This window comes from Dreissena polymorpha, chromosome 2 (genome assembly GCF_020536995.1).
Source record: "Dreissena polymorpha isolate Duluth1 chromosome 2, UMN_Dpol_1.0, whole genome shotgun sequence".
NCBI classification, from domain to species: Eukaryota; Metazoa; Mollusca; class Bivalvia; order Myida; family Dreissenidae; genus Dreissena; species Dreissena polymorpha.
The window spans coordinates 152,629,737-152,645,346 of NC_068356.1; the positions used below are offsets into that span (position 1 = coordinate 152,629,737).

General features: G+C 32.8%; 1 protein-coding gene across 1 annotated transcript; it reads left to right on the plus strand.

Annotated features, from left to right (window-relative positions):
• Positions 1-1,086: 1,086 nt before the first annotated feature.
• On the plus strand, positions 1,087-14,382 carry LOC127869466 (uncharacterized). Its single transcript, XM_052412074.1, has 11 exons — positions 1,087-1,847; positions 2,487-2,582; positions 3,119-3,339; positions 4,037-4,214; positions 4,962-5,071; positions 6,044-6,413; positions 7,391-7,492; positions 8,293-8,422; positions 8,709-8,838; positions 10,530-10,728; positions 11,419-14,382. The coding sequence occupies exons 1-11, from the start codon at positions 1,430-1,432 to the stop codon at positions 11,493-11,495; spliced, it is 2,031 nt and encodes a 676-aa protein (XP_052268034.1). The 5' UTR covers positions 1,087-1,429; the 3' UTR covers positions 11,496-14,382.
• Positions 14,383-15,610: the final 1,228 nt, after the last annotated feature.

Sequence of the window (15,610 nt, forward strand, 5' to 3'; positions counted from 1 at the left end):
AGGCATTAGTCATTTTTAAAACAGTTTATAATAACGGCATAGGGTAAATACAAACTATTTGCATATACATGTTTGTGTATGTATTATTGATCGAAAAAAAGAGAAATGTTGAAGTCCCACCGCACAAATTTAAAGTACAAGATTCAAATATGCTATGCAAACAATAATATGCCAGAAACATTCTTGAGCATTTGAGGTGTTGCATAAACTGATGAAATATATCGCGTTTATAGACAACTATCATAAACTGATGAAGTATGAATATTATGTAGTACATTATTTGTAAACAAAAGCATTTCGGCCTAAAAAAGTTTATATTTATATATATAATGTCATATTGCTCTCCAAAACATCGATACACATACGTGGATAGTTTCCATATATAAGTTTAAATATGTGACACTGATGAATAGTTCATAATCAAATAATATCGTAACATACAATATGTTTATATGGTACCTACACACATCATTGAGGAATATTTAAACTAAATAGGCTAATCTAAACTACGTTTTGTATCATTTGTAAGACAAGAGAAATTGATACTTGAAAAATAATAGTTCTTTTCAGTGTCATTATATTATATATTTTACTTTAATAGGTTTTTTAATATGCCACAATTAATATTAATATCAAAATATAAAAATAACATTGAAAAACGCACGGCGCTGTAATTAAACCCGAGATCTCTCGATGTAAAGTTGTAAAGTTGCGTGATACGTATTAGATGTATCTTTGTTTTATTTTGACAGTACTATCGTAGTTTTACGCACTACTCAGAGACCGTTCGGAATGACGAAATGTGTAAAATAAGCCGAATTTACAAGAAGTTCATTACAGGTTTAAAACATAAATATGCTGAAGTGACTTAGTAACACGTTGAATAAAACTTAATTCTTTCATGCGCTAAATTATTGTTCAAACAGTACGAATTAAACAAGCTGAATGCATAAAACCGTGTTGTTTCAGTGCAAATATTGATAAACCAAATCCCGCCTTGTTCCCAAAATAGAATATATTTATTAGTGGTGAATACCCCTTTTACATGCGTATAATTGGGAAATAACCTCGCGCATTTTACGTTTAGTTTCGATTTTAGTTTCAATCGGAAAACCACTATCTTCGATAAAGCATTTGCAACAAATTGTGATGTGATATATCAAAATATAATGGACGTTTTATATATTTCGGTTATGACAATAGTGTGTGGAATGTAATTTCTTGGCGGGAAAATCATATCAGTTAAATACGTTATTATTGTTTTAATGTAATATATCGTTGTAAGATTGACTAAATACAGTTATTGAATGCAAAGCAAATGTAAATCGAAACCCATGTATATCATGTATATAAACCGAAAGTGACCCAAGGAGTGAAGATAAATATGTTATAGTTGAGTTTGAGTTTGTTAAATACTGTGCTCGAAATCATGGCGAGCGGAGAAAATACATCTACTTTTATATTTTACAACAGTGAGGACGGAAACGGTGCAGAGGCACACGAATTGAAATTTCGCATTTGCAAACGAACATGTCAAACTGATAATGAAACATGTTTACCAGGGATCTCTACTGTTAAATCTTTACACGAGTGCATTCACAAGACTGGCCGAATAATCATCTTTGTAACAAATAAATCAGCTCGGAAAGGATTGTTCAATTTTGCAGCTTTGTCATCGCTAGAAAATATTATGTTTGAAAAACACATGCGACTGTATATAGCCTATAAAGAGGCCAGCATGGACGATGTCAGATTCTTGAAATCTGGATTGCTGTCTTTGACACCAAGCCAATTTTTTGACTTGAATACTTGGAAAGGAACCGACAGTCTTTTAAAGCGATTGAAATGTAAGTCTATGACCTTTATTTAGTGTGCTTATATTCACGTAAACTTGAGTAATGGCAGAAACGACAATAATAACAAAAGTTGGCAAGGAATTTTGCGCGTAGTAGTTAAAGTAGTATTGATGTATTAATAGAAAGAATTGTAGTAATAGAAAATGTAAGAGTAGAGTAATTGTAATATTATTAGTAGTAACAGTAAAAATAGTATTGGTAGTATAAGAAGTAATAGTAGTAGTAGTAGTAGTAGTAGTAGTAGTAGTAGTAGTAGTAGTAGTAGTAGTAGTAGTAGTAGTAGTAGTAGTAGTAGTAGTAGTAGTAGTAGTAGAAGTAGCAGCAGCAGTAGTAGTAGTAGTAGTAGTAGTAGTAGTAGTAGTAGTAGTAGTAGTAGTAGTAGTAGTAGTAGTAGTAGTAGTAGTAGTAGACGTAGTAGTAGTAGTAGTAGTAGTAGTAGTAGTAGTAGTAGTAGTAGTAGTAGTAGTAGTAGTAGTAGTAGTAGTAGTAGTAGTAGTAGTAGTAGTAGTAGTAGTAGTAGTAGTAGTAGTAGTAGTTGAAAGGAGTAGGACGTGTTTACAGTGAGATAGTGGAATGTTACAAAATCAGTATTTGGATGTTAACTGTATATTACATTTAATTTATGTGTAGGTCCTTTGCGTTTGACGAATTTACTTCCGGCTGGCAACGTGCACTTCGGCTTGGTGTATTCCCATGTGTCTGGCTTCATGGGATTTGTTGCTGAAGGTATGTGTATTTGATTGTACAACATTGCATGTTGGAACACACGCCTGTCAGTACCATTGAGAACTGCCCTTCTGTCAACAATTTTGTTATAAAGTTAAATAAACTTCGGAAAATTTACACAATAACTAATTGTAAATCTATATTGAACATACTAAAATGTTTTTAAAACTTTATTGTCGTTTTTGTATTTTAAGTTATTGTTTATTCATATTCATTTCTTACGGACGTCTCGATAAGGCTTTGATAACTATTGATCTTCAAGCTATGTACATATTGCAATTAAAGGTGGCTTGGCATTCCCAGGCTGTGAACACAGTCGTTTTCATAGGTGATTGCTTTGGTCACGTGCTTAGTTCTTGTTTCTTATGTTTGGTCTATTGATCAGAAGAAGTGAAGGACCTCGAAACCATGTTTTTGATTTCCCTCCTCGTGATGCTATAGGTGTTAATTGTAATTATATGTGTTCGGAAAATTAATATTATAAGGCGACACTTAAACTGCATTTTCTATCATGTGGAAATTTTTTCATCCTTCAGAGCTGATCAAGTACTTTAAGACAAATAAAAAATTGGTCAGAAAATTCCTGCTAATTGTGCCAGAAGACTGCAACGTTCCACAGGACCTTGTTACGGCAGATGATTCAGAAGGAGAAATAGTAATTTCCCATGACAAAGGGGATGAACTGGAATTCAAACGGGTTCATGCCGATAAAGAAAGAACCTACAAGGCGACCGTATATCGAATTAAATGTGGAACTGTAAATATAAGACAGCTTTTAAATATTGTATTCATTGTGCTTAAAGTTAAGCTATTGTCCAACTCACTAAGCTATACTAAAATGTTATTTCGCATTTTACTTACATGCTGATTACTTTCTTTTACTTTATTACATGTTTATAAGTTTTGAAAAACAAAATCATGATTATAAATGTGTACATTTGACATATACGTTGAACATAACTTAGTACTTTTTTTAAATGAGTATTTGTTTAATCAGTGCAATTACTCCGGTTGGTATTCTTGGGACTTTGTAGCATGGATAACGTTTGTAAAAAGTAGAAGGTTAATATCAGATATTATTATTAATATAAATATTGTTAAAATGACCATTTTAAAATCGCGACGTGCTTGTATTTCATGATCATAAAACGAACTGCGAATTTCCAGACAAAGCTTGAGCTATATAAGGAAAATGAAAGATGTTAACATTATCAGAACATATCTATATTTAAACAAAAAGGACCAGCTCTGACTTGATGAGACAATACAACTTGCCGACTATTTAGATATATGGTATGTACAAAGCATTCCACAAACAGAACCAGAAAGTTTTATTTTGGTACATTAAAATAACATGTGGTGTCTCTTTCAGGAACATTTGAAAAACTAAATTGTTTTAGCTTATTTTTAAAGGCTTTATATAGCGGTCACATAAAAAGTGGTAACGTTTTCAGGAGGAGTACCACGTCTGTGCCCAGGTCCCGACCGTTCTGACCGCCATCTCGCATCTTGCACAGAATCATCTGGGTAAAATAGATGTCCAACTTGAACAACAGCGCTTCTGCCAGTCCTACCAACAAATTCTGGATGCGAAGCGATGGAATGATATTGTCCAAATCGTCACTTGCAAAGGTGACTTTTAAAATATATCAATTACGTATGGAACAACATATCATATAACACTACATACAATAAATAAAAAGCCGCATCTTAATATAGCATATTGAGTTAAACGATATATTTCCATTCAAAATGTAATTGTTTTAGAGTTTTACCTTTTAAACTCATACATTGTATTCAGTTGAATAACGTTTAGTTAAAACTTAAAGTATTTACATTATTAATCGTGTACACGTTTGATCTTTTCCCTAGTGTCCTTTTATTTATTGAGTTTGTATCATTGGCAAAACATGGCAGTCCATGAGCTGATTATAACGGCTGCCACTGCATGTATGTTGAAATTGAATATAAAGCTTGATTGAACAAGAGAAAACAATGTTCGTCTTTATAAAAAGTTTTTTAAGAAGTAACGTTAGTATTTTAAATCAATAGGAAAGACACCAAAATCAAAACTAAAATACAGAGAAAACTCTTAAGTTGAAACTGAATATACTATACATTTGGGCAAGTCGACAGTAAAGCTATGATCGTTATTTTGTTTATGTATGTAAAGCAACCGAGAGGGAACATAATGATGCGGCGAGGTAGTATTTATTGAACCGGTTGTCATAGAAAACTACGCTATTCTTGAACATATTGTTTCTGTAAAGGCACGATTCGTAAACTACACTTTTGATCACTCACCAAATGCAAGATATATATGTAGATGGTATACAATGTATATGTTTATTATATGACTCGTTTGGGTATGTATTGAAGACGAGGCTGACCTTCCGTCTGCACTGTTCAAAGTTGCGAAGTCGCTAGCAAATAGTCTGCCGGGAAATTTACAACCTCATGGACCAAATCAAGCGACAACTAAACTCTCGGTAAGTTTCACTGTGTTTTGTTTTCTATTAATTCGTGTTACCATATAATGCATTATTATAATAACGACCATACTTTATCAAACGTAATTTATTACTTCTTCTGTGTTAATTTATTATAAAATTTTAATACTGCCAATGCAAAGAAAAACATTGGAGGTTTCTCGGGATTATTATCTCAAGTCTCACAGGCTAGTCATGGACGACACTTTTCGCCTAAACTGGATTGTTGTTCAGGAGAGACCTTATTCAAACGAAAGATTCCATTAAAGTAGAAATTGTCGTCGCTAGTGGTACGACACTTTACACACATGCATTAAGCCCGGTTTTCCCAGAGTGCTGTTAAAATAATCTCTCACCAACGAGTTTCAAAAATACACAACCTAAAATCATCGATACCCTAGTGTTATATAAAAGACATAGAATACGAAACAATAATTATAGTTTCCTTATCATTGAGTTTAAACATGGCGTTTAAAGAAACAGACGACTTATTATATTTATCGACATGTTTTTTAATTAAGAGTTCACAACTATCCACGACTTTATAATGCAAGCTCCATGCTCTGGATTATGCTTTTGTTACTTAATTATTCTGCTTAGAATTTATAAGGTAAAAGTACACGTAAAATGGTCAATAAAAGTCTATCAAACAATCAAACTACTAAGATTATAAACGTAAACAACAACAAAAAACATTTGAGTAAGCGTTTTTGCAATTATTAAGCAAAACATGTACATCGTAAGTTGCTAACAATTAGTCCATGCATTTTACACAATTTTGACAACAACTATAAGGACTGCAGTATACTTCTTTAATTCAGATTATCTGAGAATGTGAAGATATGTATTTTGTGCGCAAGGACTGTGTTTGTTATTATATTAAACTTACCATAATGTCTGTAACATTGAATAGTTCATTTTAACTATGTGTATTGATCTGATAATCAATATGTTGTTTATTATTATTTAAAGAGTGTTTATCTATACAACTCTTCAACCGACCTCGATATGCTAGACGAGATTCGAAATGAGTTGGATATACATCATATTCCGAATAAAACAAATCTACCAGGAGAATCTATACTCTCTGGGGGTGACAATAGAGAAGGCTGGATCGTATTTGTAGTGTCGAAGGCGTCATTAGAAAGCAGTGAGACTTCATTTAATATGTTGAAATGTATCACTGCTGATGTTGACGAAGGACGGTTGGGAGTGTTGCTGGTACTCCGTGGTGAAGTGGAAATCTCAGATGTGCCCCAATGTTTTCGTTGGGTTACGTATTACAGAGCTAAAGCGGTGGGCGATACATCATACACGAAACGAATTGTACGGACAGTTTCAGGTAATGTTTGTCTTAGTAAGCATATTCAATTAATAGTTTCATAGTAATGTTGTTGTTAAAGTAAATGTGCAAAATTTCCACTGTTTCTACAACACGTATCGTGTATTCCATCAGATCGTTATAAACTTTTGAGGTCGCGGACCAAGTTTGAAAACTCCGATCTACAATTTAGCATAATACTGCCTCCCCCCCTTTTTCATTAAAACATATGATTCAGATAAACCTGCAAGTTCTAAATATAAATGTTTCTACTACATGTATACATTGAAACTTCACCGATGTGTTCAGCACTGACCAATATGTTCTGACTGGCAAATAAGCAGAATTATGCCCTTTGTGTACTTCCATAAAATTATGTTAATTTTTGCGTGTTACTACTCAATATCTTTGTATTCGCTACACATATTGAAATCATGATTTCAACATCTTTATACATATGCACTTACCAATACCTATAACGTTGGTTTGCCTTAAGCACGATAGAACCCCCTTTATGTTCCTATAAAATTTAAGTTATGTGTTGCGTGAAAGTTGACTGCTATATATATTTTATCGATACATCAGACATGTTTTCGAATCTATAATGTTCATGCGAGGTCACATAGGCCATAACTTTGACCTGCCATTTACCAGATATATGCCCCTTATTTACTTTCTGTTCTTTGCAAATTCAGGCAAATGTTTGCGTCAAACAGCTCCTGATTTCTAGCTTTCCTGCAAATCGAGAATGAACTTGAATTTGGGTCCAGTTTTGTCAATTCAAGGTCACTGTTGCCAAACATGTATAAACATTTTGCGCTAAAGTAAGGATGGCTTATTAAGAGAGGATTGCATTTGGCGCAATTGGGGTACAGGTCACTGCTGCTATAAAAAGGTTAAATATTTCCGCTCAATAACTGTTTAAATAAAAGTATTGTGCTTGGGTTTAATTTAATATGATTTATAATTAGGTGAATATTGTATTACTTCATTTACAGGATATCCTGTCGATATTGGCAGACAACTTCCCGCAGGAAATGTCGTTCCTGGTTTATGCTGGGCATATTTCATAAACTATCTGATGATCACACTTACCAGCGGTGAGTTTAACATGGACTTTATTATCATTTATTTTTTAATCGATTTTTGTGTTCTTTAAGTCAACATTTGTTGCAATCTGTGCGCTTTGTCCGTTGTAACCAGAATGACTCGTGTCGTTTCAATTGCAATATTTGGATTTTTTAACCATATTTATTTTAAAATTAAGATTTAGTCTTACAGTCTACGCTGTCGACATAAAAAATAATTCAAATCACCACAATCGACTCTATGTTATAGAAATGGGCTTTATTTGATTTAGAGCTTCTTTCATAAGGCGATGCTTTTATCTATTTATGCTAGGTAAATATATGTAATCAATTTACCATTTATATATTATTGTTTCATAGTAAAAGCTTTCACACGTATCCCATATATATTATTATTATGCCAGTATTATGTCCTGCTACGATGCAAATAAACACATTAGTCTTATGAATAGAAACGATCAAAATGTTTACAACTATTTCGGCTTCAAAACATCGATATCACTGATATTGGTCGATAGTAATATACTTGATTGTTTTGTAAGTAACTTGGGATAATGTATTGGTTTGGTTCTCCTTAAACCGCTTTAGACTTCGGACCGTATAAGGGTATCGATATCAGTTAGTGTTGTTTATTTGTGAGTTAGTTCTGACGTGTAAGTACATGACTGTTGTGTCAAACTGTGTGGCAGTTACGTTCTTGCCACAATCAGAATATACTAATCATGTTGTTTCTTTTAAATGGCGCAGGACACAGCACAATATATTGAATGTAAATAATACATAATATTGATTAACAATATTTAACTTTGCAGATTTGGACAAGACAATCCAAATTTTTCTGAGACAGAAAAACGTCGAATGTGGCTGTATAAGAAAATTGATTGTAGTCTGGGTGAAATCATGCGATACCGAAAAGCAGCTACACGATCTCGCGAGCGAACGGTGAATAATAAACCAAATCTTTTTATAAACAAACATTATACATCATTTTGTTCATTCAATGATGCCGTGTCTTATTATCATGATTTCAAAGCAAACAATATGTCTTCACATATAAACAAAATTGTGTTTCATATATATTTTAAACAAGTAAGGAGCCTTTATAAGTGAATCACAATATTGTCGAGTAAACTCTTGTGTTGGTCTTTTTCTCAATCAAATTTAATAAAACCTTGTTTGTTTATTATTTTGTTGCAGTCTTATTTAAGTGTTATACTATGTTGTTTAGTGCCATGAATCGCAAGATGACGCATACAGGCAAGTTTCAGACAACTACCAACGGTTTTGGAGGACAGAAAGGCAGGCCTTTTAACCTGAACGTTTATGAATTTGCGGACAATTCCAATCCAGATAAAAAGGTATATTATAAAACTGGTATACTGCTGTTTTATTTTATTTAAGTAAAACTTGATGACCAACTGATATTATATGATACTAATAAGTATTTTTGTTTTATATTATATGGAAGAGGTTATCTATCTAAAAACACGTTCAGTTATGAAAAAACACTATTTAAATTTAGTATGTTAAACACATTTAATTTGAAATTTTAACAGCCATAGCAGGAGAGCAACTGAATAATGGCCATTTATTTCATGAAAGGAACAAATTACTAAACGGTATGACGTGAAGCACATTTGATAAATATTACACACATACATAGAAATTAGTACAACTGGGAAGAACGCTTTGGAACGGTCCAAGCAAAGCATTAGGGGATTAAAATCGGTTTTCAGGAGTTCCAAACCTCTCGAAACATTTCATTGTAAAAATCATGAACTTCATAGCAACATAGTAAAAAGTAATGGGAAAAAACAGAACATCATGCGCATATTGATTGAACGATTATGTCAACTTTCTATTAGCATGTTCATTTTTAATTTATTACGTTTGAAGTGTTCACAAGTTTTTTTTCATATTTTCGTAGTAAATGTGTTGTTATCGCTACATAACCATTTGGCCAATACATCACATTGCACATAAGATCTAGGCAACTTGTATGCGAAACATATATGCTTTGAAAATAATACGCCGTCAAACAGTAGCAGTACAGATTATCTTCAAGGCCAACTTATAGCATTGGAGTAGCGCCTTTTGGTTTCAAACCAACTTTGATGTCAGACACCAACGAGCTTTCGCTTGTTTGTAAACACCAACGTCCGTTGCAGGGGTTCATATGATTTTGTGAAACAGAATGTACCTGTGTACAACCTGATACACATTTCCCCACCATAGTGCGAACGTTAGTAGGTTTTGGAAATAAAACTGGGGTACATGAGTATTTGAGCTTTTTGTCAGAATATGTGCACAATTAGAAGCCGTTAAGTTTTGACCTCACTTACAAGCTAAAGCGATTGTGTTTCTCCCGGAATGTCCTTCTTCTATTTATTTTCCGCTAGTACATTGTTGTTTGAATATGGAGAATATAACGTCCACATAAAACAAGTCCATAGGATTTGAACCCATTATATAATTAATGTATGTATACTTCAATTCAACTTTAATATTTAGTACTTACAAATCCTTATATGATTTAAAGCTTAGTCAATCCCATGAAAAATAACTGCTAGATTTGCACTTTACTTTAATGTTTGATATATCACATGAATATATAAATATGCGAATAATGAAACTCGAAAAAAGTCTCCTGTCAACGTCTGATATTCGTTTACATAGACCTCTCTAGGTCCGTTTAAGTTTAATTTTGCGCATGTAGATGTTCTACAACTTAGTCCTGTCTCCAGGTAGGACGATGGCTCCCCGCGCACGGACTACTGTCCACTTCTGTAGTTTCTTATCAGATATATTTTTGCATATACTTGTTCTACAACTGTTTCCTTCTCCAGGTAAGGCGATGGTTCATCATGGATTCTGCACACCTCTGGAGTTGCCTTACAGTTATATTTTATCGTATGTACATGTTCTTTAACTTTGTCCTGTCTCCATGTAGGGTGAAGGCTCCTCGCGCGCAGATAACTGCCCACTTCTGTGGTCCCTTATCAGATATATTGTACGCATGTACATTAACTACTAGTGTGTCCTTCTCTAGGTAAGGCGATGGTTCCCCGCGGAGTACTGCACTCCGATGACCTGCCTTCAGACGATGGAGACCGACTTTGCTGGCATCAGTACCGCCACCAAAGAGAACATTGGACCGATGTTCAAAAAGTTGTTTGACGAAATAGTTTCTCGCGACTACGTAAAGCAAAAGTTAGGCGATAACAAGGTTTCATTGATTTATTTTGATGGTATGTTTTGTTTTTATCAGTTATAAAGTAAATGTGTGATGGGCTTTGTTTATCGTCATCAACTTTAGTCTTTAATCTCGAAAATGTTTATATGTTGTTTAATAAACCTTTCGGCATGAATCTGAGGTCAGACAACGTGTTCTAGAGTGCAAATGGAATTTATGTTAATATAACATAATTGAATAATAGTTGTTTTGATTTCATCAGTCTTGTTCAAATATTTCGTTATGGAATGAGTGTACTCATCAAACGTGGTGAATTTCTAGTTCTTCAAAAACAATTGTAATTACTACATATCTCAGTTTGACAAAATTAGATTAATTTGAGGGAGAAGGTCTGCTGCTTAAGCAACGCGAACTGACGAACATATAGGATTGCCGATTGGTAGTCTCAACTACTAACACATTAACTCTATATGGCCTTAACAAGGACAAATATGCTGTATATGCCATCATAAGGTTTTAAATGACATTAAATTCGGATTGAAGTCGTGCCGCATTGAGTTTTTCAACTAAATACATTACGGAAGCTTTGTTACATTTTTTCGGAAAGGAAAAAAAGTAAAGTACTAAGCAAGCATATAACGTGTCTTTTATAGTGTAAATACAATTTTCAATATTAACTTTCACATTGACACAATACAAATCTAACATACACTGAGTAACGACGTTCATGCTTTTATTGTTGCAGACCATCATTCAGACACTCCTCTTATAGATCTCTTGGAAAAGGAGATTATGGACCCGGAAGCAACTGTCATTTACTGAAGACCAATCAACTATTGTACTGTTGTCCAGAAATAAGTACACACAAAGTACTGAATTTGCATCAACCATTATTGTCTCCACGATGTATTCTGTTGTGGCGTTCATAGAAATAATTTATTTTATTGTTGGCCTCATCTACACATTTAAATTTTGAATATATTTCTTATTTTGAAATATATTCACTTTAGGTAACTTCGGTTCGTCACGATTTATTTTGTTGTTTTAATCTAATTGCCATTTGTGTTTTTTAACTAACAGTTTATCTTGATTGGGTTGTTTGTGTATCAATACTAAGCAGATTTTATCGAATAGTATATCCAAACGAAATAAATAAAAATCGATGTCTGCTTACTAGTATTTGAAATAAGACAACTATTAAATGCAATGTTTTATTCTGAGAATAATGTTAGTTGTTGCTCATTTAAGTCCACCAAAGTCGTCGCTTTTGAAGGATTATTGTCATTTTAACGATATGGGTGGTGCACTTGTAATTCTTAAACTCATGAAATCAAAGTCAGTTATAAGGTGCATGATTGTAATGTAATTTGTTTAGCTGTTTATATTGTCAATTATCGCTCGGCAGTATATTGAAATGAAAAGTCTATACTTTTAAAACTATGTTCAGGGCAAAGTTACATGTTTATTTGTCTTCTATTAAAATCCGTCTGGGATTGACATATGTACTTTCATTTTTCGAAATCTGAGTAACTAATATATTAGAAAATATATTTTATATGTAAAATAATTCAATTGTTGATTTGTTTGGAATGCAACAGTTTAGGAACGTATTCTATTTGGGAGTGAAGTACACTTTCTGGAATGATTACCGTTGATTGGTCATCCATAAAGCATGTATGTTATATGATATGTGACGAGTAAATACCTTTCTCGTTTCAAGATCAAATTTAATTAGCTTTGCAAACGTTTGAAATTTTATGCCAATCGAAAAACAAATCAACCACGGTTTTATGTTGTACATGAGGAATTACATATTGTTAATAAGCATCTCGGTGAAAATATTGTTGAACGAACGTATGATTTAGTTGTTTGCTAATCTTAACTTGTTGTTTTTTCAATTACCATATAATAGTAATAAGAAAACTTAAAAACCGCCTTCAACATGAATTGAAACATTTATTATATCAACACATTTTGACAGAAACCCATGTGCAACTACACAAATATTTGAAACTTGATATGAACTTCTTAACTATAAGCACTAAACTGGGATTATTTATTTTTATAATTTCGATTTGATATGATTGTAAACACAGGCAAGGCTTTTCATTCCAAGCATTTTACAAGCAAGCTCAAACCACAATTACTTCCTACCAACGCATTTATCTTTAAAGCATTGTTAGTAGCTGTTGGATGAAAACATTGTGATTGTGTTGTTAGTGAATAAGTGTTTTATGGTGCGTCACTTCGACAATGTGCATTTGTGTAATGCGCATGTTGCTTGTTGTGTCGCTTGAATTGTCATTTTGGTTTTTAAATGTTAATGTAGATATTTTAGTTTTAACTCACCAGAACACGAAGTGCTCATTGCGATCTTTTGTGATTACCCTGCGTCCGTCATATGTACGTCCCGCGTCGTGGTGCGTCAACGTCTAGCTCGTTACCGAACTCAAGACAACTTTTGTGATTCATTCTTAAAGAAACATGCTCCGAATGTATACTGTAAGAGTTCAAATTATGATCACGTGTATCCGAAAACTAGGTCACCAGAAAACATCTAAGAAAAACAGTGTTATCACTCTTGACACCTCTATAATTAATGGTCAAGAAAATTAGCCAACATGTTTTTCGTTACAATATATAGGCCGTGTTTTAGTCATGGTTATGTTCACCTATATACTATATCACAAGTTACAATCATAGTAATCCTTATTATGACTGTATTAGAGAGATTGTTTTACTCAATATTGACGAAACGTGGTCAGAATGTTTACTTTGACAATATTTAGACCAAGTATGAACATCCACCTCTAGCAAAATCTAAGTCCAATAGATCTAATTTTGGAAAAAACAACAACTTTTAACCACTTTTGAAACCGCATTTATTACTAAATCTTGATGAAACTAGGTCAGATTATGTATCGTTTTAATATTTAATCTGAATTCGAAACTGGGTCACAAGTGTCCAAAACTTAGATTACCAGGTCAGATTTTAGAAACAAAGTGCAAGAACATTAAGGCTACAGTCGGGTCTAAATGTTTATTAAACTTGGTTTGTCTGTTTTTCGTGATAATACAACTGTCACGTTCGAATGTGGATGTTCTCTGTGAACCAAAAACAGCAGGTCAAGTTTCGACTATTGCTTTACCTCTAATTCAGATGGGCGTCTCAGGACCATAATTGTCTTATTGTTTAAATAGACTGTTGGTACACTTATTATGTAACATATGCATGTATCATAAAAGTATTATTGATTTTTATTCCAGCTTTGTTTAGTTGCTCAATGGTTGATATGTTAACTAATTAATATTCATGATGTGTTATGTTGACAACTACCCAGTGCTCAATATTCACGCATATTTCATAGCAATTAACTTCATAATTGACGAATTCGTTTTAAAAAATTGATAAATAAAATAAAATTAATATAATATTTGTTTAATGTATTGAATGTTAAAAATATATATAGTAAAAAAATATCATGATATTTATTACGATAATTACGATAAAATTCCCTGTTTATAGATTTTTGTATTTAAAAACGCGGCATAAACTGTAAATACGAATGACATCATTGTGTGTCCAGACTTTGCAATACACTTGTCATGGAATGGTGAGGGCAATAATACAAGTTGATAATAATAGTTGAACATAAACCATCAGTATACATCAAATCTTTTACTGCTTAAAATAAATGTGTGAACTAAATCGACTTTTTAGTCAATGGTTTGGTTGTTGTGAATGTCACCTCCATATACAATAGGACAGACTATATGCATGCATTAGTTCTCCACAAATATGAAAATACTGTCAACATTCCAAAAACCAACGTTAAACAGTGCTGCATGTGATCAACCTATAAATACGGATGAAAAATCACAATCAATGACATTTAAACAAGTGAATCAATATAGATGAACGTATTAATCACGGTTTTAAATCTTTACTCTTATTTAGACAGTTTTGAGGATATGAACTATATCATTGTTCATATGTCCAAGAAATCAAATCATAATATTTACCAATACATTCAAAGATACATTGATACGTATTGTAAGTAATACATAAACAGGCTAAACCTTATATATTAACAGCGACATTTCCTCATTTCCTTTAACACGTCACTGCAATATCAGACATAACAATATCATTAAATTGACATCGACAATGACCGAACATACACATTAAGAGGGTAAATAATGGTATCAGTAAATTCAAAGCAAATGTAGTATTAATTCCATCAATACGTTGACAGTAGATGCAACAAAGTAAAACAAGGGTGATATGGTGTACTTGCAGAATAATTATTTTAATACAAGTTTGAAAATGTCGACAGCAATGCAATAGAAATCGCTGATATATTGCTAATTTGAACATTTGAAAAAATATATATTAATTTATTGCGTGCGGTTTGTTAACACCATGTACAAATAAACAGCTTCAAACGTTCAGCTTCCAACGAAGACCAAAAAATCAGACGCTCGTATGATCAAATTTAGTGAAGCGTAATATTTGTATTTCCTTTGCTGCAAACGACAAATTAAAAACTTCATGCTTTGAAAATGGATTTATTACGTTTTTTGTTGTGATTATTTCTCCTCAAAACTACGCAATTTGATGTCGATTTTAAAAGGTTTTGTGTTTGTTGTAAGGTAATAGGTTCATTGAACTCGATTTTATAGATACACGTGAGTCGTATTGTCTTACATGGTTTTTGTCGTTATCACGAAAAACTTTGCGCTGTACGTATGTACAAATAAAATTTCAAAGAAATCAAGAACAACTAACGTTGACAGATACATCCGTAATGTGAACAAATCAGTTAACGGAGAGAATCAATAGCTTTTATTGTGTTAATAAATGAACACAACAATATAAAATTAATACATCATATATTGTAACTCGATCGCATTAACAACATCAGAGCCATTGGTCA